The sequence below is a fragment of the Podarcis pityusensis genome (assembly GCF_964106645.2).
Source record: "Podarcis pityusensis genome assembly, chromosome: 5".
In the NCBI taxonomy this organism is placed as follows: domain Eukaryota; kingdom Metazoa; phylum Chordata; class Lepidosauria; order Squamata; family Lacertidae; genus Podarcis; species Podarcis pityusensis.
Genome location: NC_138032.1, coordinates 11,778,368 through 11,799,253, shown reverse-complemented (window position 1 = coordinate 11,799,253; position 20,886 = coordinate 11,778,368). Strand labels below are relative to the sequence as shown.

Below are 20,886 nucleotides of genomic sequence, written 5' to 3'. Positions count from 1 at the left end.
TTGCTTCTCGCAATGAGGGAACCGCCAGAAGGCCCTCGGCGCTGGACCTCAGCGTCTGGGCAGAATGATGGGGGTAGAGACCCTATTGCTCCCTATCTCTCCCCCCCCCCCTTCTAATAGCCTTTTCAGTGCTTGAGAACTACCATCAAGTTTTCTTAAAGCCCGTTCCAATACTATTCCAGGGTGAGTCTTTATTGCACCGATGGGGGTGGTGCGGTGCGGAATCTGTTTAATGTCTCTTCACCAAGATACCCCTCTTCCACTTTTTCCAGGTCTGGGGAACCTGACGCCCACCAGATATTGTTGAACTGCAATCCCATCATCCCTGACTGTTGGCCATAAGAGTTATGAGTTCCCAACTCACTGACCTATACCTTTGTTTTTTTCTTTGTTATGCTTCTGTGATGCTGATCTGGGACTATTATAAAGCTCACTTGTAACTTTACTTGCTCTTTTGCATTTCCTGCCTTCCTGGCTTTAGTTTCTTTGCCCAGACAGCTGGTTTGAGTGCACTCCAGGGCTTGTGCATGCCTACTGTGTACAACTCCGGTACACAATAAAATATTTCTGAAAGCCCACTGAGTCTTGAAAGTTCTCTTCTGCGCAGAACAGGGAGCGGATGTGCTTCCTGAACCCTTATGGGGTTGCAAAGTTCAGCCTTCCAGATAATATCTCAGCTACGCCAAATGTTGACCTTTCAGCAGGTATGCGTTTTACTGGTTACCATGGGCATTGGTGGCATTAAAAGCAGCGACGAAAGGGACACGGTCAACTCACAATTCTAAGTGGAAAGTTCAGAAAATAACTCCCTCATCCCCCCCCCCCCCGTGGATGCCCACTGTAACTTGGAAGCTGAAAATATGGGTTTTGCAAAGTACGTTTGGAGCACCGGGGAGTTTCTGCTTACATTCCAATCTAGGGAAGTCACGTCTTTGTTGCTCGGTACATCTTGGCCCCCTTCTCGTATACAGTGCCGAAGGACCAGCTGTGTGGAGCCACTGGTACTGTTTTCACTAAGGTTCCATATTCTTGCCGTTGAATCTCCCGATCTGCAAAATAAACAGAGATCATGGGCTTCTTTGAGCCAATAATTAACCACCACCTTGCAAGAGCAAAAGATGTGGGTATCAGTGCCTGGTCACAACCATTCCCAGAATTACAGGCTCTTTTGCCACAAATGTTCCAATCAGTCTTCCGCATTTCTCCTCTGTGTGCAGTAACGTTACACGGACCTCATTCCGCTGTTTTGAATGGGAACACTTTTACGTTGCCCAAAATAACGTGCTTACCACTTTCGCCACTGCAAAGAGCCAAGAAGCTACAGTTAATTATGCCAAAAAGAACACAAAAATCCCCACTTTTAAAACATGCCACTTTGTCTACACCATTGTGCGATTCAAGCAGTCCTATTCCCAGGGTCTTCAGAGAAGAGCTGGACCGCTAATTAAAGTATCCACAGCTGGAGGATACCAAACCACCTGTCGCAGTGTGCAAAATATATGGCGACAACTAGCAAATAAACTAGCAGTGCGCCACAAGCTGGCCTCCAATTTTTCAAAGGATTTATTCCCCTGCAAGCGAGCCTTCCATTTTTCTCCTTCATTCTCAGGGAGTCCCCCCCCCATACAATTGCTTCAGAATTTTGGTGGGTGTTAGGCTGAGCTTATATTTTGTAACAGTGAGGTGGTTCTGGGTGTTAGACTTTCCTTTAAGCATTTATCCAGCATGCTTCTTGATATGAAAAAACAACAACACCCATGGGATTTTGAAGAAGAGAAGAAGAAGAGTTTGGATTTGATACCCCATTTTATCACTACCCTAAGGAGTCTCAAAGCAGCTAACAATCTCCTTTCCCTTTCTCCCCCACAACAAACACTCTGTGAGGTGAGTGAGGCTGAGAGACTTCAGAGAAGTGTGACGAGCCCAAGGCCACCCAGAAGCTGCATGTGGAGGAGCAGAGACGCGAACCCGGTTCACCAGATTACGAGTCCACCGCTCTTAACCACTACACCACACTTGCTCTGGAAGCTGTGGAAGTTGGCTACCAAGTGCCTCAGAACAGCATGCTTACTGATTTTGTTTTTAAGGCAAGTCCTTCTTCTCTCCCTCTCTTTGCCTTTTGTTTTTTTTTAAAAAGAACTTTCTGCAGTGATAAGAAGTTAAAAACTAAAAAGACTCAACTTCTTTGTACAAAACAAACAGATGCCAGATGTGCGGTCGGCAGCCTCCCCGCCTTCTCGTGCTTAAAGAAAAGGCCCTGAACCGGAGTAAAGAACTGCCTCTGTAAATGTCTTTAGGGGAAACATACCCAGAGGCCAGGAGGTCACAAACAGGGTTCCACGCACAGATGAATACTTCTGATTCGTGGCCACGCAGCACCACTGCTTTGTTAGAAGGGATTTCGACGTCGCCATCTACTTCCATCATATCCGTGTGATTATCTGCAGAACAGAGGACAAGAACAGGGGGGAGGTGTGTTACTATGGACCCACTCCTTCCTTAAATCCTGGCTTTTGGCCTGCAGGACCACGGACAGCACACCTTGGTTGCTTGGTACATCTTTGCCCTGACCCCACCACCATCTTACATATAGTGCTGATGGACCAGAGGGCACTGTTTCGAGCAGCAGCAGTCAGCAGGGAAGGTGGCTGTGGCCCCCTAACCTCTCCCCGGCACCACTACTTAGAGAGCGGGCAGACTTGCTTCTCAGTTTGATCCTTTCTCGTGGTATTTAATGTTTTGTGGTATTTTATGCATTGCTACTGGCCGATAATTTTAATTGATTGCAGTTTAGTAATTATTTGATGTAACGGTTAAGATTGAGCTGTGTAACTAGTGTTTGCTGGTAAATTTAACGCTATTCGAATGGATTATTTAACATTGCTTTATTTCATATGTTGCTTATTTTAAGGTTAGGTTTTTATTACGACTTCTTCATTGGATCAGATTATTAGGGGTGTGAGATCTCTGCAGTCTGCTTTGTTGTTTCTTCAGCTTACAAACCCATCTTGTGCATAGTAATATACGATTTAATAGTGAAATGAAATGAAATTTCAGCACAGTGCAAACGCACCGGCAGAACCAATCCGCCACTCATGCTGGTGTACTTGCACTGCACCAACCTCCCTGATGCCTCTCCCTTCCTGCTAAGCATAGCGACACCGGGGAAAAGGAAAATATTGCTGATCCATCCCACCAACCACTACAGGTTTTCAGCAGGTTTTCACACTCTAACCCTTGACTCTGAGCACATACTCTGTTGGGCTCTTCTTTGCTTCCCTAGATCACTAGGCCTTCTGGCACACCCTCCGACATCTGTGCTTCAGAAGCAATGTGCCCATTCTATAGGTTGGTGCAACTGAACTGCATTCAATCCACCAAACAGGGTCCTGGGATTGGAGATCCAGAGTGGTGCAGTGGACACAATGCTGGACTTAGCAGTGATGGGGATTTCTATCTCCTATCTGGCCATGAAGGTCAGAGTAACCTTAGACCAGTCACAACCTCCCTGTTTAATTGACCTCAGAGGACTGTTTTGATTATACAAGTTAGGGGAACCATGTTGACGTATAAGGATGCAGAGAAAAAAAAGACAAGAAAGGGGTATTTAGGTGCACTGGTTAATTCTGGGCATGTTTGTCCTGCACCTGCAACTAGTTGACCATGTGAGAGTGAGTCAGCAGGCATGTGAGAGTGACTCAGCACAACCTAAAGTATAAATACCCTTGTGTTTGAAGCAAGTTTGCTCTTGGCTCCTGCCCTGGGCCAGAGCCTAGTCTGTGTTGGAACACTGCAAGACCATATGCTGCTGGAAAGACCATGTACTACAACTGTATATAACTGCTAAGCTGTGGATCTGCTTTATATTGCCCATAAACGGACTGTATGGTGTCTTTCTGTTTCATTGGAACACTCCGCTGGCGTGTTGAGTGGACACTCTGTGTATGCCCCAATAAAGCATGTATGCTATCTCAAGATTTGGAGGTTTTAGTAACAGTGAATAATAATTGCCTTAAGAGCAAAGCCAAAATATTTCTTGTGTGCATACAAATTATGTATTTGTCACTGCATGCATTTTTTATCTTCATTGTTCGTGTACTTTATTACGCTAAAGAGGTGGTTTCTAGGGTGATGCAGGACTGAGGGCAAGACAAGACCACCTTAACTCTGATTTAAACATACGCTGTAATGGAAAACTCTTCTACCCCCATACAGATCATTTTGCCATATTCAGCTAACTCCACGGAGGTGTGCGGCAAACCAGTGGCTAATCAGCACAAGGTACAGTAAGTTTCTTTATTTACTTTGGCAAGGAAGCCATATTTAATCCACATTGGCCTGTCTGTTTAAACAAGCAAAAGTCACCAGTTTTGAGTCTAAGCTGGTGGCGACGTTTTTCTAGTATTTCAAAAGGAAATTGAAACTCCAAAAGGTGAAATCAGATTAAGCCAAGGGAGCCAAAGACAGAAAGTTATGGTTAGCAAACGCAATCCACTTCCTATTTTGGAGATCTATGCACAACCTTTGCAAGTCTGGTGACTAATTTAAGAGTGACCTGTCTGCAAAAAGCACACATGGAAGATAGAGGGTAGAGGGGCAGCTTTTTTTCCAAGTCATCTCAGTATCCCTCGCACTGGATACAGAAGCTACATAAATCCTTCTTTCTGTAAAGGCAGACAGAGAGCAGGTATCATTTGCGCTTCCAGCCAGTAGGGGTGGCTGGTAAATCACATTATCTTTAGACCGGTAGTCTGGATTTCTAGCATAAGCAGCAACTCACAGTTAACAAGCAAAAAAAGAAGGGGGGGGGGAAGCACCAACAATCACCCTGGCTTCTAAATCCAAACATGGAAAGGAATGGAGACATTAGTTTTAAAGAGAACGTGCGATTCTGCAGGTTTACCAATGCAAATAATAGCCATGTGTTGGAAGCATACTTTAGGGGAGAGCTTGGGCTCACAGTTAACCTTCCACTGCCAGCAGAGGCCAGCTTGCTGCTGGGAACCTTGCAGACAATGCTGGTCTGATCCTGCAAGGCGCTTGTTTGTTTTTTAAAGCAAGAGCGAACTCAGGATCAGTCAACAGTTTTGAGTCAACTGTTGAGAGCCAAGCATGTGGTCTTGCTTTGCAGGTTTAAAATAAATCAGTAGACTGTGGGCACAGTAGTAAATACAGTGGTGCCTCGCAAGACGAAAAGAATCCGTTCCGCGAGTCTCTTCGTCTTGCGGGTTTCTTCGTCTTGCGAAGCAAGCCCATTAGCAGATTAGTGCTACGGTATTAGCGTCTTAGCGGGCTTAGTGGATCAGCTGATAAGCGGCTTAACGATCAGCTGATAAGCGGCTTAACGATCAGCTGATAAGCGGCTTAACGATAAACTGATAAGCGGCTTAACGATCAGCTGATAAGCGGCTTAGCCATCAGCTGATAAGCGGTTTAGCGGCTTGGGAAAAAGGGGGGGGGGAGGAAAAAAACCCGCAGGAACTCGCAAGACATTTTCGTCTTGCGAAGCAAGCAAATAGGAAATTCGTTTTGCGAAGCACCTCCAAAACGGAAAACCCTTTCGTCTAGCGGGTTTTCCGTCTTGCGAGGCATTCGTCTTGCGGGGCACCACTGTAAGAAGCAGGCCACACAAGGTGGGACTCTGCAAAGCCCGAATTTAGGATTTTGACTGTGTTTTGTGAACAATGTGCTTTGTGTCTGGGACCTTCAATGGAGGCACACCTGCCCAGATGCGATTCTGCCGGCTGAAAAATGTTCTGCAATCGTAGGAATTGCAACAGTAATTTCACTCTTCCGATGATGCATTTTGTGATTGGTAAAATTCACATGCCTGTCTGAGAAGACTGTGGGAACGGAAGACAGCCTTATCTCTCTTCCGCTGTAAGTTCTTTGTAATGTACTTTTGCTTTTACAGCGGTACCTCGGGTTACATACACTTCGGCGGTTCGAAACCCCATGACGGGGTGAGCTCCTGTTGCTCAGTCCCTTCTCCTGCCAACTTAGCAGTTCAAAAGAACGTCAAAGTGCAAGTACAGTGGTACCTCAGGTTACATACCCTTCAGGTTACATACGCTTCAGGTTACAGACCCCGCTAACCCAGAAATAGTACTTCGGGTTAAGAACTTTGCTTCAGGATGAGAACAGAAATCGTGCGGCGGTGGCGCAGCGGCAGCAGGAGGCCCCATTAGCTAAAGTGGTGCTTCAGGTTAAGAACAGTTTCAGGTTAAGAACGGACCTCCGGAACAAATTAAGTACGTAACCAGAGGTACCACTGTACTTTGTTCTGTTTGTTCTCTCGGAGCAGAAGAGAACGGTCGCCATTACGCTGTAGTCTGTACATAGTGTGTAAATAAATAGTAGATTAGACTACAATGTTTCACGCTTCTTGCTGTGTTATGCTAGATGATTAGTGTGCATAAATCAAGGTGGTTTATGTCGCTGAGCGCACTGGATGAGAGGGGAGATGCCTTTTCCAGCATTGCGCATACCAGAGGACAATCGGAGTTCTAGCAGGCACCCCTGGGCGTTTTCCAACAAATTGCAACAGCTGGAAAACATTGCAGATAAAAGTGTGCATGTGCTGGGAACATGGTGCTTTGAGCAACACTGTCCAAGCCCCCCCAAGCCCCCCTTTTCAAATGTTTACAAACATTTGGTGCAGCCGTGTCCCGATCACCCAGCCAAATTTGTTTGCTTAAATACCGGGGATATGGAGATGCTTCATGCAGACGGCTCTGCGTGAAATTCGGAACTTAATGGCAAGAGCACAGCCACCTAATCCTTCTTGCATGCCGGCTTACTTACTTGCTAGAGTGTGGGCTCCATTTTCCTCGCCATTCGCAGTGTTTTCGCCATTCTTCGCAGACCCCTGCTGGTTTGTCGGAGCGGCCGCCGCAGCGGCCGCCGCCTGTTGCTGGGCAAGTTTGTCCCTGTAGGCCTGCTGTCTCGTCTGCACCACATCGGGCATCACGGCGTCTATCAGCGAGAGGGACTCTATCGGCCTACCATCGAACAAAGTACCATCCTGATTTGGAGGTTGAAGATGAGAGAGAGAGAGAGAGAGAGAGAGAGTTAGTTTAAATGGCAGGTCAAATTTTTCAACAATAATCTCAGAGCAGGAGCGTAAACAAATCTGTCCTGACGATGGCGAATTTTGACCACTGCACAGAATACTTTGCAATGTGTTTTTAAAGCAAGAAAGAACTCAGGATCAGTGTTCTTTTTTATAAAAAAAAACTCTGGGGGCCCTCTAAAAAGGCGTCGCAGGGCGAGGACAGAATGGGTATGTGGGGCCAATTGTCCTGTGAAGTTACTGAATAGTCTCTCGGTCTGTAAACAAATGAAGATGCCTCGCAAAGAGTCAGTCCATTGCTCTGCCTCCAACAACATCTGAGGGGAGACCCCGCCCTTGACCTTGGGGTTGCCCAATAGCAGAATCGGCGGCAAACCCCCCCCCCCAGGCTACTTTCATTTCACCCAGGCTGCCCCCTAAAGTTGATGCGCACTGCCATTCAGATGGTGTGCATGGATCGCATCTTGTAATTGACTATGCCCCCACCCCCAATATTTTATTCAAGTTGGCACCCTTTGGTTGTTGGCACCCGTCTGTCTCAAGAGATCATGGAGTGCACCTCTGGGGATGAAGCCAAACTACTCTGTTAGCAGAAACCTGGGGCGCAAGCATGGGCAGCGTGTATGGAGGTCCTGGGCTGCCCAGATGACAAGACCCCAATCGTGGCCCAAAGGAAAGCGGAGCGATACGTCTGGCACCAGCTGGGCTGCAGAAGTTGCTGGACGGAGACGTACAGAGCACCAGTCAACTGTCTTAGGAACTGGATCTGTGCAGAGTTTACTCTTTAGCCTTTTCTTCTCAAGGCAGATATCTTCTCCTAGATGAGCTACCGTTCCAGGTTGACGAGCCCCCTATACAGTGGTACCTCGGGTTACATACACTTCAGGTTACATACGCTTCAGGTTACACACTCCACTAACCCAGAAATATTACCTCAGGTTGAGAACTTTGCTTCAGGATAAGAACAGAAATCGGGCTCCGGCGGCGCGGCAGCAGCAGGAGGCCCCATTAGCTAAAGTGGTGCTTCAGGTTAAGAACAGTTTCAGGTTAAGTACGGACCTCCAGAACGAATTAAGTACTTAACCCGAGGTACCACTGTATACAAACAATAATATGAGCCCATGCCCAGTGGATGGCCCTGGAATTCCAGGTCTTAGGGGAAAAGAAACTATTCCGACCACAAGACTGGAGAGCTTTTTCAGGCAGATTCCCTATCATTGGGAATCGGGTTGTCATGTCAGTCAGATTTCCAGCCTAGTGCTGCTGTTAGTGAACACTGGGTTGGTGCATTTGCACCCACTATTTGATCGTGGATGAGGGGGGCTAACTTGATCTGAGAACTGGGTGGAAGGACTGGGAAGGCCAGAATTGGCCCAGCTCAATCTGCCTGGCTTCTCAGCACAGGAGACTGATGTATTTTCATAAAAAGTATCAGGACATATGTTTAAGGGCAATATAATAACGTATACATTTGCTTTTGTTAAGTACTGCTGGAAGGCAGGGGACACACCAAACTGAACATGAAAGTATTTTCTCAAAAACTGCCTCCATAGACATGTCCTTTGGCTTGTTTTTAGAAGCTGGGAGGACGGGGCAACTCCTTGTGGCGGGCTGTTTCCCTCATTTATTCTCCGTTCTTCCCTTGGACTCGTGTCCTTCCCAGAGATTTTTCACCGTGAGGGTGGTGAATGCTCTCTCTGTTCTCCAATTCAAAAGGAAAGGAGAGGGATATCAAAGGAAGGCGGAAATGGCCGCTGGGCCTCAACTGAAGTGTTGAAAAGGCTCTCCTTGCGCAAGGCCAAGGGACCACCTGAGTTACTAGGCAGAAATAAGGGGCTCTGGGAAATCACCTGCTTGGTAAGGAGGGGGAATGGCTGACGTGCACAACTTCAAGGTCTCAAAAGTAGAAACTTTCACATCTTGAAGAAGGGAGAGGAGAGGAAATACTCTGAGTGGGGACTTCTTCAAAAAAAAGTTTTATTTATGTATGGAAGGGTTAGTGAGGAAAATGGTGAGGTGTGTTGCTTTCCATTAGACTAGGAAAGCCAAGGACAATGACGCTAAGCTATTTTTGCAGAGGTGGGTGTGGCCAGAGACAAAAGAGGGTGGAGCCAGAGCAGTGCACATGATTCTTACCTCTGCGCAGTGGTCTGCATTCCAGCCACACACAAAAACAGAGTTTCTACGCCCTCCACCCAACCCGCCGCCTCTCCATCATCTTTCCAGGGAAGCATGAGACATTAAGGGCAAATTCCAGCCACGCAAAAGCCCTCAAGGAGGGTGTGGGACAGGGCTGATGGGGGCTGTGGCCTGGGGAGTGTCTCTAGGGCTTCCTTCAGCCCCCAGGCCTGAGGTTCTCCACACCTGTCTCTGGGATAATGCAGTGTGTGTGTGTGTGTGTGTATCTCCAAAACAGAAACATCTTTGCAAAAGACTGGGCAAAATCACTAGGCCAAATGAGAGCGAATCGAAACCACAGTGTTCTTAAAAAAACAACACAATCAACTGGGTTCCCTCCCCAATTTGATCCACTGCCTTATTGGTGTTGTTTGAATGACCACAGCTGGTGGCGCTTGTGCATGACCTCCTAAATGAAGAGACATCAACGCTTTGGCCATGTGTGCACTGCGACAGGTAGTTCAGAGCTTTTGGCAACTGCATGCCATGCTTTTGCAGGTGAGGGTGCTTCTGTCTGCACGCTCTCTGAATTCCTTAGGCTTGCCCAGCATTGAGTCACACGCGACCTGTTCACGTGAACATTGCAAGAACTTTAATATCTGATCTCTGGAGGACCAGCAGTCTGTTAAAAGAACACACGAACACACCCACCCACCCTCAACATGGCAATGAATGACTGCCCTGATTGAGGCCTCCATAGAACTTTGTATTATTCCAACCTTCTTCGACAAGAAAAGGTCTGGTGAGCAGGACCTACAGAGGATCCAGCGTGACAGCAAACCATCTAAGCAGGACAGTTGAGGAGAGAGCAACCCACTTCCCCAGCGTAATGAAACCCTCTGCAGATATATGAAAGCTCTTGTCTATAGCCGACAAGAGACTTGCCTTACCTCATTAATACTGACTTCCGCCTCTACATACTGCAAGCCTTTCTGGATGATGGAAATCAAAGCAGCAGGGGGTACCAGGGCACCGTTGATGTTAGACTGGCTGATATGGCTCTCGATACCAAAGGTAAATGCTGAATGAGAGAACCCTAAAGACAAGGGGGAGGTTATAAGGATGTGTTCATACACACGAGAAGCCTTAGGCCAGTGATGGCCAAACTCTACCCTCCAGCTGTTTCGGGACTACAACTCCCATCATCCCTAGCCAACAGGACCAGTAGTCAGGGATGATGGGAATTGTAGTCACAAAATGGCTGGAGGGCCAAGTTTGGCCATCACTGTCATAGGTTGTCAGGCTGCGGCCAGCAGGTCAGGCCTGGAGTGTCACACACTGCAAAAAAGGACACAAATCAACTTTTCCTGAATGGTAGGATTCGTTATCAAGGTTTATCTACCAAAGACCACAGCAGAGAATCTTACCTAGTCATGCTAGTTATGCTGCTTTGCTGTTACCCAGTGAATCCATTATTTCCTTTATAAACGTTGGTCAAGTCTATCAACCCCCAAAGCTCTGGTGAGGCACTGAAATTCATTTGTTTATTTCTCTTTCTCTCACCACCACCCCGGGCCGCATTTCCATTTATTCCTAAATTGCATAGGACAAGGGAGAATATATGCCTACAGAAGGGAGGATTAACTTCACGACAAAGCATTTTAATTGCATGAGCACACCAGCGCCAGGCGTGCGTTTCTTCTGCGTGCCGTTTCAAGGGCAGCATAATTATCGTTTTGCAAATAGGAAAATTAGGATTACTGGATGCTAACAGTGTTATTTATTTGCTTGCCCTGAAAAGGTAAATCCATTGTGAGGAAGTGATTCATCTTAAGCTGTTACGGTTTTCTACTCGTAGGTAATTAGAACCTCAGAAAGCTCCCCTTTTGGGACGTTATAAACAGTTGCTTTATAGCCGTTGGGATCCAAAATTTTGCACAGATACCGGAGAACAGAGAGAGAGATTTCACAGGTATTGCAGCAGTAACGATAACAAGATAAAGACCCAGGAGGCAGAATGGGGCTATGCAAATTAAAGGGCGGGGCTATGCAAATAGGAAAAGTGTTCCCCCAGGCAGCAAGTTTACTCTGTTGAGGGGAAGGGGGAGAAAAAATTGCAATTCGCTAGGCCAAAACCTGCGCTTGAAATTGCCAGGAGCATTTTCCACCTGGCTATCGGCCACTTGCGACCAAGTGAAGATGCCAGGGTGCCAAGATGGAACCTGACATCTCCACCACCTGGGGGGATCCTTGGATCTTGACTGTTTTCACACACTAACAACACATCCTATAGAATTCTATCTGTTGTATTTTATCTGCATGAGATAAAAGGGCAGTACACAAATTGCAATCATCATCTTCATCACCATCTGAAGAAATTTCAGGAACCACAAAGTCGTTCTGGAAACTACGACTTTCGAGCCGTCTTGACCCCCAAATGGCAACTAGACATTTCATTTTGCTAGGTGTTATCAGTTTTGATATTGGTCAGATCAGATAGTTGATACGAGTGCCGAGGCTCACCTGCCCTGCTTTGGATGTTCATGTGAGGCTATAAGAACAAACAGATCTGGGCTGTACGCAAACAACCATTTCCCTGCACAAAAATCTGGTTCATTGGTCATAGGATCTGGATTTTGTGTGTGAAGGCCAAATTTGAATGTTACGGCTTTGCACAGGCTGCCAGCCCTGTCTGGCCCATTGGCTGTTTCAAAGCTATAGACCCTCCAGAAGATGCCAGGGCAGCCACTCAGTGGCTTTCTTTTCATAGGGGTTCAAGATGTTCCCCCTACCCCTTATCTGCCCTGCCATGGGTAGTTTTTGACAGAAGTCCTTCGGTTTGATGATGATGATGATTGATAAATAAATAAATAAATAATTTATACCCCACCCATCTGGCTGGGTTTCCCCAGCCACTCTGGGCGGCTTCCAACAAAACACTAAAATACAATAACCTATTAAACATTAAAAGCTTCCCTAAACAGGGCTGCCTTCAGATGTCTTCTAAAAGTTTGGTAGTTATTTTTCTCTTTGACATCTGGTGGGAGGGCATTCCACAGGACGGGTGCCACTACCGAGAAGACCCTCTGCCTGGTTCCCTGTAACTTGGCTTCTCACAGTGAGGGAACCACCGGAAGGTCCTTGGCGCTGGACCTCAGTGTCCGGGCAGAATGATGGAGGTGGAGACGCTCCTTCAGATATACTGTGGACTGAGGCCATTTAGCGCTTTAAAGGTCAGCACCAACACTTTGAATTGTGCTCGGTAACGTACTGGGAGCCAGTGTAGGTCTTTCAGGACCGGTGTTATATGATCCTGGCAGCAGCTCCCAGTCACCAGTCTAGCTGCCGCATTGTGGATTAGTTGTAGTTTCCGGGTCACCTTCAAAGGTAGCCCCACGTAGAGCATATTGCAGTAGTCCAAGCGAGCGATAACTAGAGCATGCACCACTCTGGCAAGACAGTCTGCGGGCAGGGAGGGTCTCAGCCTGCGTACCAGGTGGAGCTGATAAACAGCTGCCCTGGACACAGAATTGACCTGCGCCTCCATGGACAGCTGTGAGTCCAGAATGAGTCTACACATCAGTTGCTGCTGTCCAGTTTTCAAGCTTCCCGTAGGAATCTGGTTGTCCATTGTGAGAACAGGACTGCTGACCAGATGGGCTTCTGGGTCCAGCAGGTCTTCTTTTGCTCCAAGAGATGTTGTTGCTGAAACTTTTCATAGAATTGTAGAGCTGCAAGGGACCATTAGCATCATCTAGTCCACCCCCGCACCCCGCAATGCTGGAATCTTTTACACAACGTGGGGCTTGAACCCACAACCCTCATGCTCTACCGGTTGAGCTGCCCCAGAGCTTTTGTTTCGTTTGTTGCTGTTGTTTTACAGTTATGGGTTGAAACACTTTGAACAATTGGGAAAAAGCAATTTATATGTATTTTAATGAATAAAAATTGGGAGGGAATAAACAAAAGAATCCAGAAAAGACAGTGAGCTGGGGTTCAGGAGTATGAGCATGAGTGTGGGGAAACCCAACATCATCAAGCTAGTTCTGTTAGGTCCAATGATCTGTCCCACCAAGAACTTCCTAAAAAAATCAATGTGGAAAATGTAAATTTCCTTGCACATTTTCATATGTAGGTGCTACAAAACGCCAGCATTCTGAAGCTCAGAATTTCCAAAATTCCAAAATTTGGTGCACGTGAGTACCATGGACATATCTAGGTCAGCCCCCCAAGTAAGACAATGGGCAAACAAGCCTATAGCATTTGTATGTGAAACTTATCATTTCACTTTTAATTTGTGTACCGCCTTTGTTTACTATTCCACACAAGGCGGTTTACAAAATTTACAAGAAAAGAAAAACACCTTACAATAATCTGATCCCAACACAAAAAGCCACAATAAAATGTAACTTTAAAATTGATTAAAGGTAAAGGGACCCCTGACCATTAGGTCCAGTCATGACCAACTCTGAGGTTGCGGTGCTCATCTCACTTTATTGGCCGAGGGAGCCGGTGTACAGCTTCCGGGTCATGTGGCCAGCATGGCTAAGCCTCTTCTGGCAAACCAGAGCAGCGCACGGGAACGCTGTTTACCTTCCCGCTGGAGCGGTACCTATTTATCTACTTGCACTTTGACGTGCTTTTGAACTGCTAGGTTGGCAGGAGCAGGGACCGAGCAACGGGAGCTCACCCCGTCGCGGGGATTCGAACCGCCGACCTTCTGATCGGCAAGTCCTAGGCTCTATGGTTTAACCCACAGCGCCACCCGCGTCCCGCTTAAAATGGATTGACTTCTATCAAATAAAGTAATATTCAATAATCTAATAGAACAGAACAGTACACGATAAAATTAACTCTCAAAACAGCAGCAAATAATAATTAAACAGAATTTCGCTCTTAACAATTACAATAATTATCGTCAATGCAGCGAGCATCAATTTTATGGATCATGGCTGTTGTTGTTTTTAAAAAATCTGGGCCTGAGAGGAACGACTTGTTAAGGCTCACCAAAAAGACAACTTTCTCAAAATTAAACAAGACTACAAGGGAGCAAGGCAGGACAGTGTAAAGGAGAGAAGGGGTGCAGATTGTCTGCCACAGGTACACTGCTTTCAGTTGCCTTGGCACGCAATGAGTAACTAAAACAGATATTATAAGCAGGACCTAAACATTACTAAAGGTTCTGTGGGTAGCTAGGCTTTAAAAATCGCACACCACTGAGTTCAGCTGCCAGGCGCCGGCTTTCTGCCATCCCTGGAAATAATGTGTGTATTCATCTCATTCCTGGACGCCGCACTCGCTAGCACTAATGAGCCACTGTTGAGCTGGCACTGCTGTGATTTATCATGGAGACACCCCACGCAGGATTTTCATGGTCGCAGAGCCAGGGTCGCAGCTCTCTGAAAAAACCGCTTCCCTTTCCAAACACTTCCCCCGTGAAGGCAACCCTCTCTTGAAGGCGGTCCAATCAGACAAGGAGGGCTTTGGAGCGAGCTTTTTTTGGGAACTTAATTTACTCCCGCTTTGGGCTAACGTGCAAACAATAGAGGGAATGAATACATTTTCCAGTTTGGGCTGAATTAAGCAGAATGCTACAGCTACTGCAGGAAAAACTGAAGAGTGGGATTTTTCGAAGATAAACATTGCATCCTACTGAGCAATTCATACACACGAAGTGAGAAATTAGAAGTCACAAGAGTCCCAGTTTGGACTCTGAGGGGCTGGTACCTCAGGTTAGACCAGGAGATGTGATCTCCAGCTCACAGCCTGTGGGGATAGCATCTCGAGCTGAAAACCCCAGTACAGGTAGCAACCATTTTGGGTGTGTTCAACTGACGTGCGATCACCAACATGCAGGTCCTTTTGGATACAGAAAAGAGTGGGACAGACATGAACCTGCCTGTCCATTAAGACCTTCCTTGGAGGCCTCGGCCCAGTATACCTGAAGGAGCGTCTCCACCCCCATCGTTCTGCCTGGACACTGAGGTCTAGCTCCAAGGGCCTTCTTGTGGTTCCCTCACTGCAAGAAGTGAGGTTACAGGGAAGCAGGCAGGGCCTTCTCGGTAGTGGCGCCTGCCCTGTGGCACACCCTCCCATCAGATGTCAAGGAAATAAACAACTATCTGGCTTTTAGAAGACATCTGAAGGCAACCCTGTTTAGGGAAGTTTTTAATGTTTGATGTTTGATGGTGTGTTTTTAATATTCTGTTGGAAGCCATCCAGAGTGACTGGGGAAACCCAGCCAGATGCGCGGGGTATAAGTAATAAATTATTACTATTACTATTACTATTCCCTTGTTCTGCTGCTACTGAAGGAGAAACTCAGGAAGATGGCTTATATAGAGTCATTACTCCACCTGGCTCAGTTTTGTCTACACTGACTAGAAGCAGCTCTCTAGGGCTTCAGGCAGCCGTCTCTCTCAGCCCTGCCAGCAGTTTTCAGGGATTAAACCTGGGACTTTCTGTAGGCAAAGCAAATGAGAGGTGTGTGGGTTACCAGAAACAGGACATCCTCTGTGGTGGCCCCTTGCCTCTCTCCACAAAGAGGATAGCCTGGCAGCAAATCTGTTGTCCTTTGATTGCCAGGAGGGGGGAAATGAGTGGGTGGGGGGTTGCCTTGTGGCCTTTTGGATTTCTTTTGTTTTAATTTGGATTAACTACAGGTCCTTTCCAATAATAGTAATAATAATAGTTTTATTATTTATACCCCAACCATTTGGCTGGCCTGTCCCAGCCACTCTGGGTGGCTTCCAACACATATAAAAACATAATACGGTAGAATGAAGAGCCTTGAACCGCTAGGAATCTATGTAACTGCGGCAAAACCCTCAGAATTATTATCACGCTTACATACCACTCTCACACCAGAAATGAGCTGGGTCGACCACATCTCAGTTTAAAAAGAAAATAAAAATTAAAAGGGAATGTTCTACTCTGCTTTTGCTAGGTTTTTGCTCCTTTGGATGTGGAGATGGTTCCAACAACATGTGAGCCATGCTAGCAATATCTCAGCAATTCTAAAAGGTAAAGGTAAAGGGACCCCTGACCATTAGGTCCAGTCGTGACCGACTCTGGGGTTGCGCGCTCATCTCGCTCTATAGGCCGAGGGAGCCGGTGTTTGTCCACAGACAGCTTCTGGGTCATGTGGCCAGATTGACTAAGCCACTTCTGGTGAACCAGAGCAGCGCACGGAAACGCTGTTTACCTTCCCGCCGGAGCGGTCCCCATTTATCTACTTTTACTTTGACATGCTTTCGAACTGCTAGGTTGGCAGAAGCTGGGGCCGAGAAACGGGAGCTCATCCCGTCACAGGGTTTCAAACCGCCAACCTTCTGATCGGCAAGTCCTAGGCTCTTTGGTTTAACCCACAGCACCACCCGGTCCCCTAGCAATGCTAAAAGTGGCCGAATAAACTTCCCAACTGCTTGTTGTAAGACTGAAGTCCCCACTGAAGCTCTGGGTCTCTCCATTAAAAGTGCTCAGTTTGTCTGATTCACATTAGTCTAGTCAATCTATAGTTTAACCTCAAACGTTTTTTGCAAAAATAGCAGACAATTCACCAAAATGCTCAGGAAGGTGAGCTCTTATCAGGTACAAAGAACCCCTTCCCCAAGGAATATTCCCCATACCCCACCTTTTATAGTGTTCCATTTGGTTTTTCATTATTTTCTATAATAAAACTCAGTATCTTCTGAATCCAACACCGTGTGAAAGAGTACACAGAAAGTTTGAATTTTACATACAACATGCAATTCAAGATGCACACTGGGCCAAAATAAGTTGAAGTTTTGTTTGAAAATTGGAAGAGAATCAACACCTGAGAATGCATATTTTTCCACACTTTTTTTTAGATAAGTCTTAACAAAACTTCCAGTGCATGCTTTTTTAAAAGTCTATTTTGATGTACAAAACATGATCTTAGTCAGAAAGAACTGGCGTTCTGTGTGCTACAATCTAGGTAAGCAATCTCCTTTCTGTGTAGCTTTATCCCATATTACTCCTCTCCCGGTAATATACTTCCATAAGAAAAACCATCCGTGACGACAATTTCCACTTGGGGTACCATATGCTGCTTTTGCATTAAAGCTGAGAACATTTTTTGAGCCAGACTGGGCAGAAGTGACAGGTTACAGAATCCAGCTTTTCAGAGTACAAAATTCATCCCACAGACAAAAAACAATTAGCAAACTCCATAACCGAAAAATTGGAGGTAAAAAAATAACAATCAAGAACTCAAGAACGCCTTTGAAAACAAATACACCTTCACTCCTGGCAGAATGAAGTTGGCGAAGGTACCAGGCAGGACTCTTTGGGAAGCTTATTCCAAAGAGCAGGGGCTACCACCAAAAAGGCCTCTGCCCCGGAAATTATTTCTCTTGAAACTGGTCAATGCATCTCACAGCTGCTTTGGAATAATCATCTTCTTGAGCATTTTGTATTAAGCCAATGTACTAAATTCCGAGGGGTAGTCAAAAACTCACTGAAAAACACTGGTGCTTTTCAACAAGTACAGTGGTACCTTGGTTTGCATACGTCTTGGTTTGCATACATTTTGGATTACAAACACTTCAAACCCGGAAGTGCATGTCCCGGTTTGCAACCTTTTTTGGGATTACAACCCGTTTTTTGGATTACAAACAAATTTTTTTTGGAGGCCCCATTGGCGAAAGCGCGCCTTGGGTTACAACCTGTTGTGGTTTACAAACGGGCCTCCAGAACGGATTATGGTACCACTGTACACAAAGCAGGGAGAAAAGGAATACTGGAAGTTCAGCTCTAGGAAGAACAATATTTAGCATCCATATAGCAGTTCGGATTAGTAAATAATGCTTTACCTATAGATATTTATTATATATTTAAAGCACCCTTCAATTCAAAGGGTTGCCTGCAACATCTAAAATGAAATGCAATGTTTCACCATAAAACATTAAAAGTATTAAAACGTGTCCCAAAACCATCGCTAGACATGTATCAGCAAGTCATTCAACAGGAAACACAACACCTCCGTTGCCTAGAGCAGTGTTTCCCAAACTTGGGTCACCAGGTGCTTTCGAACTACAATTCCCATCATCCCTAGCTGGCAGGACCAGTGATCAGGGGTGATGGGAACTGTAGTCCCCAAAAAAGCTGGAGAGCCAGGTTTGAGAAGCACTGGCATGGAGGAACAAAAAATGTCTCCAGCTGACATTTGTATCTCCCCCAAGAGTTAGTTCTACAACTAGGGTGTCACTGCAGAGAAGGCTCTGCTCTACACCCTTGCCAAATAAATAGCCGTCGTCGACAAGACCACCGGCAGAGCTTCCCTTGCAGATCTTAAGGCATAAGTTGGCAAAAATTGGGATAATATGGACTTGTAATAATCCTGTTATGTTAAAGTAGGCCATTGTCATCCTCCCCATGTCAGAAATTTGAAAGCAGATGGGAGTCTGGGTAAGAGAAATTGCCTTGATGAGTCATACTCTAGTCTATCATCCACTATGCATACAGATCCTGAAGGATGTCTGAATATTTGTTAAATACTGCCCCCAAAACGGATCCCTCAAAGAATTATTAGCCAAATACTCACCGGACTCTTGCAAGTATCTATATACGAGGAAGTTAACCTCATCACTGCTTATACTCATCTTTATGCCCGCTTAAACCATGAGGTCACAACGAAGGATATAACCCTGGACAAAGCAAAACACAGCAGGTTAAGAATCTGAAGGTGAACATTACTGCTCTTTGTCTCTAAAAAACATATACATAAATAATAACTTAATGGCACATTAACTTGCACTTTTACAGGTGCCACACAATGTTCATTCTGCCTTTCCAAGAAGTCCCTCCTTTAGTGTGGCAGCACCTGTACTGTGGAACTCCCTGCCTCTTGAAATTAGGCAGCCACCTATTCTTTTAGACACCAGCTGAAAATGTTTCCCTTCCAGGAAGCCTATCCAGACACATGGATTAGTTATATTTCCTTCAAATGTTATATTGATTTATCCCTTTGTTTTTAATGATGATTTTATGCGTTTTTAAAATGCGCCTGCGGACTTCAGTCATCTTTATATATATCATTATCGACTTGTACAGCGCTTGGAGATTTTTTTGTCCGAACAAGCGGTTTATAAAGGTTCTAAAGAAAGAAAGAAATGCAGAGCCTGCCATTGCAAAAGCGACTTAAAGGTGTAACTGTAACCAATGTCTTCTGGGGAAGGCAAGGCAGCAGATGGGGAAAAGCCAGGGCAGCATCTATACATGGAAAAATTATGCCATCTACGCTCCCCGTCTGATTCCTCTATCCAGATACTACAAGTATAAATGTTCGAGGTAAGGCCCATGGGCACGGGTGGCACTGTGGTCTAAACCACAGAGCCTAGGGCTTGCTGATCAGAAGGTCGGCGGTTCGAATACCCACAACGGGGTGAGCTCCCGTTGCTCGGTCCCTGCTCTTGCCAACCTAGCAGTTCGAAAGCACACCAGTGCAAGTAGATAAATAGGTACCGCTCCGGCGGGAAGGTAAATGGCGTTTCCGTGCGCTGCTCTGGTTCGCCAGAAGTGGCTTAGTCATGCTGGCCACATGACCCGGAAGCTGTCTGTGGACAAACGCCGGCTCCCTCGGCCTATAGAGCGAGATGAGCGCTGGCAACCCCAGAGTCGTCCACGACTGGACCTAATTGTCGGGAGTACCTTTACCTTTACCTAAGGCCCATGGAAGCAGTTTCTACACCACAAGGGTAAAGGACGATATTTGGGGAGCATCAAGGATATTTTCACTTGCACTGCACATTACTAGAATTTGAGTGATTTGCCACTCAGGCTGTTGTCACAATATTTTTTAAAAATGGCATTATCGTTCACCTATATATATTGCAAAGGTTGGCTCAAAGTGTTCTCTTCCAATACTGATCAAGGAAAACAGGGGAGAATAATAATAATAAAAAAAAACCTGGCAGGCATCCAAGCTGACGAGAGGTTTCCTATCCAATGGACAAAAGGTGGCAGTGTAACATAAAAAATGAAAATAATTAATGGTGAATGGAGGATGTTTAAAAAGGGAAGGCTGTGAAATGAATGGGCAATTTTCCCAAGGAGGACATCACAGTGCAAACTGCTTATACCTGCCTAATCTATGTGTGCAGATTTAGAATGTTTCAGTGGGCTTCCAAAATAAATATTCCGCCTTCTCTCCAAGGTGATCCTTTTGTCTTTTAAATAAGGGAAGTGATAAGTTTAGATATAAACCCAACCGCTTAGCACAAGGTCCTCTCCCCAGCACACCCTCCAGCCTGCGGTACAACTTTAGAGAGATGTTTTTCTCTACACTGTTGCAAGTGGCTGGGACTCTGGTCTTCCCAAAGAACAAGAGAAGCAGCTCAAAGTATATTTTACATCTCTCTTCAGAGGCCAGGCCTTCTCTTTTGGGTGGGTGCTATGGAAAAAGCCATTATCTCTTAAAAGAGATACTAACTTTTTACATAATATTTTCCACGGTGCCTGGGCGGCTATTGCAATGAACACATTCTCTCCCAATCTTCAAAGTACAACAAACACATGGCCTGGCTAAATTTACTCATGAATAGACAACATACACTTGCCGGTTTTAAGGTGCTGCAAATATCCTAAGCAGCAACACGCGGAGGTCAATAGGATGAAGAACACACACAAGTTAAAGCCCATCAAACTATTATAATAGGGGCTTTGGTGTGTACACA

The 20,886-nt window shown here is 45.8% G+C and overlaps 1 protein-coding gene and 1 long non-coding RNA gene across 5 annotated transcripts in view; one reads left to right on the top strand and one right to left on the bottom strand.

The window, feature by feature from the left end:
• Nucleotides 1–20,886, bottom strand: part of TBL1XR1 (TBL1X/Y related 1) — a 177,503-nt gene that overhangs the window by 20,234 nt on the left and 136,383 nt on the right. For 3 of the 4 annotated variants that reach the window (XM_081008071.1, XM_081008072.1, XM_081008073.1), the window contains exons 3-7: nucleotides 18,756–18,858; nucleotides 10,141–10,286; nucleotides 6,805–7,024; nucleotides 2,309–2,441; nucleotides 908–1,049 (exon numbers count right to left, since the gene is read on the bottom strand). In XM_081008071.1, coding sequence (XP_080864197.1) covers nucleotides 908–1,049; nucleotides 2,309–2,441; nucleotides 6,805–7,024; nucleotides 10,141–10,286; nucleotides 18,756–18,813 — 699 coding nt within the window. In that variant the 5' untranslated portion in view covers nucleotides 18,814–18,858. The remainder of the gene's footprint in view (nucleotides 1–907; nucleotides 1,050–2,308; nucleotides 2,442–6,804; nucleotides 7,025–10,140; nucleotides 10,287–18,755; nucleotides 18,859–20,886) is intronic. The other variant, XM_081008074.1, reaches the window with a different exon arrangement.
• Nucleotides 3,041–20,886, top strand: part of LOC308478546 — a 30,299-nt gene continuing 12,453 nt past the window's right edge. Inside the window, exons 1-2 of the long non-coding RNA XR_013987138.1 lie at nucleotides 3,041–3,832; nucleotides 4,216–4,281. This is a non-coding gene — a long non-coding RNA (uncharacterized lncRNA). The remainder of the gene's footprint in view (nucleotides 3,833–4,215; nucleotides 4,282–20,886) is intronic.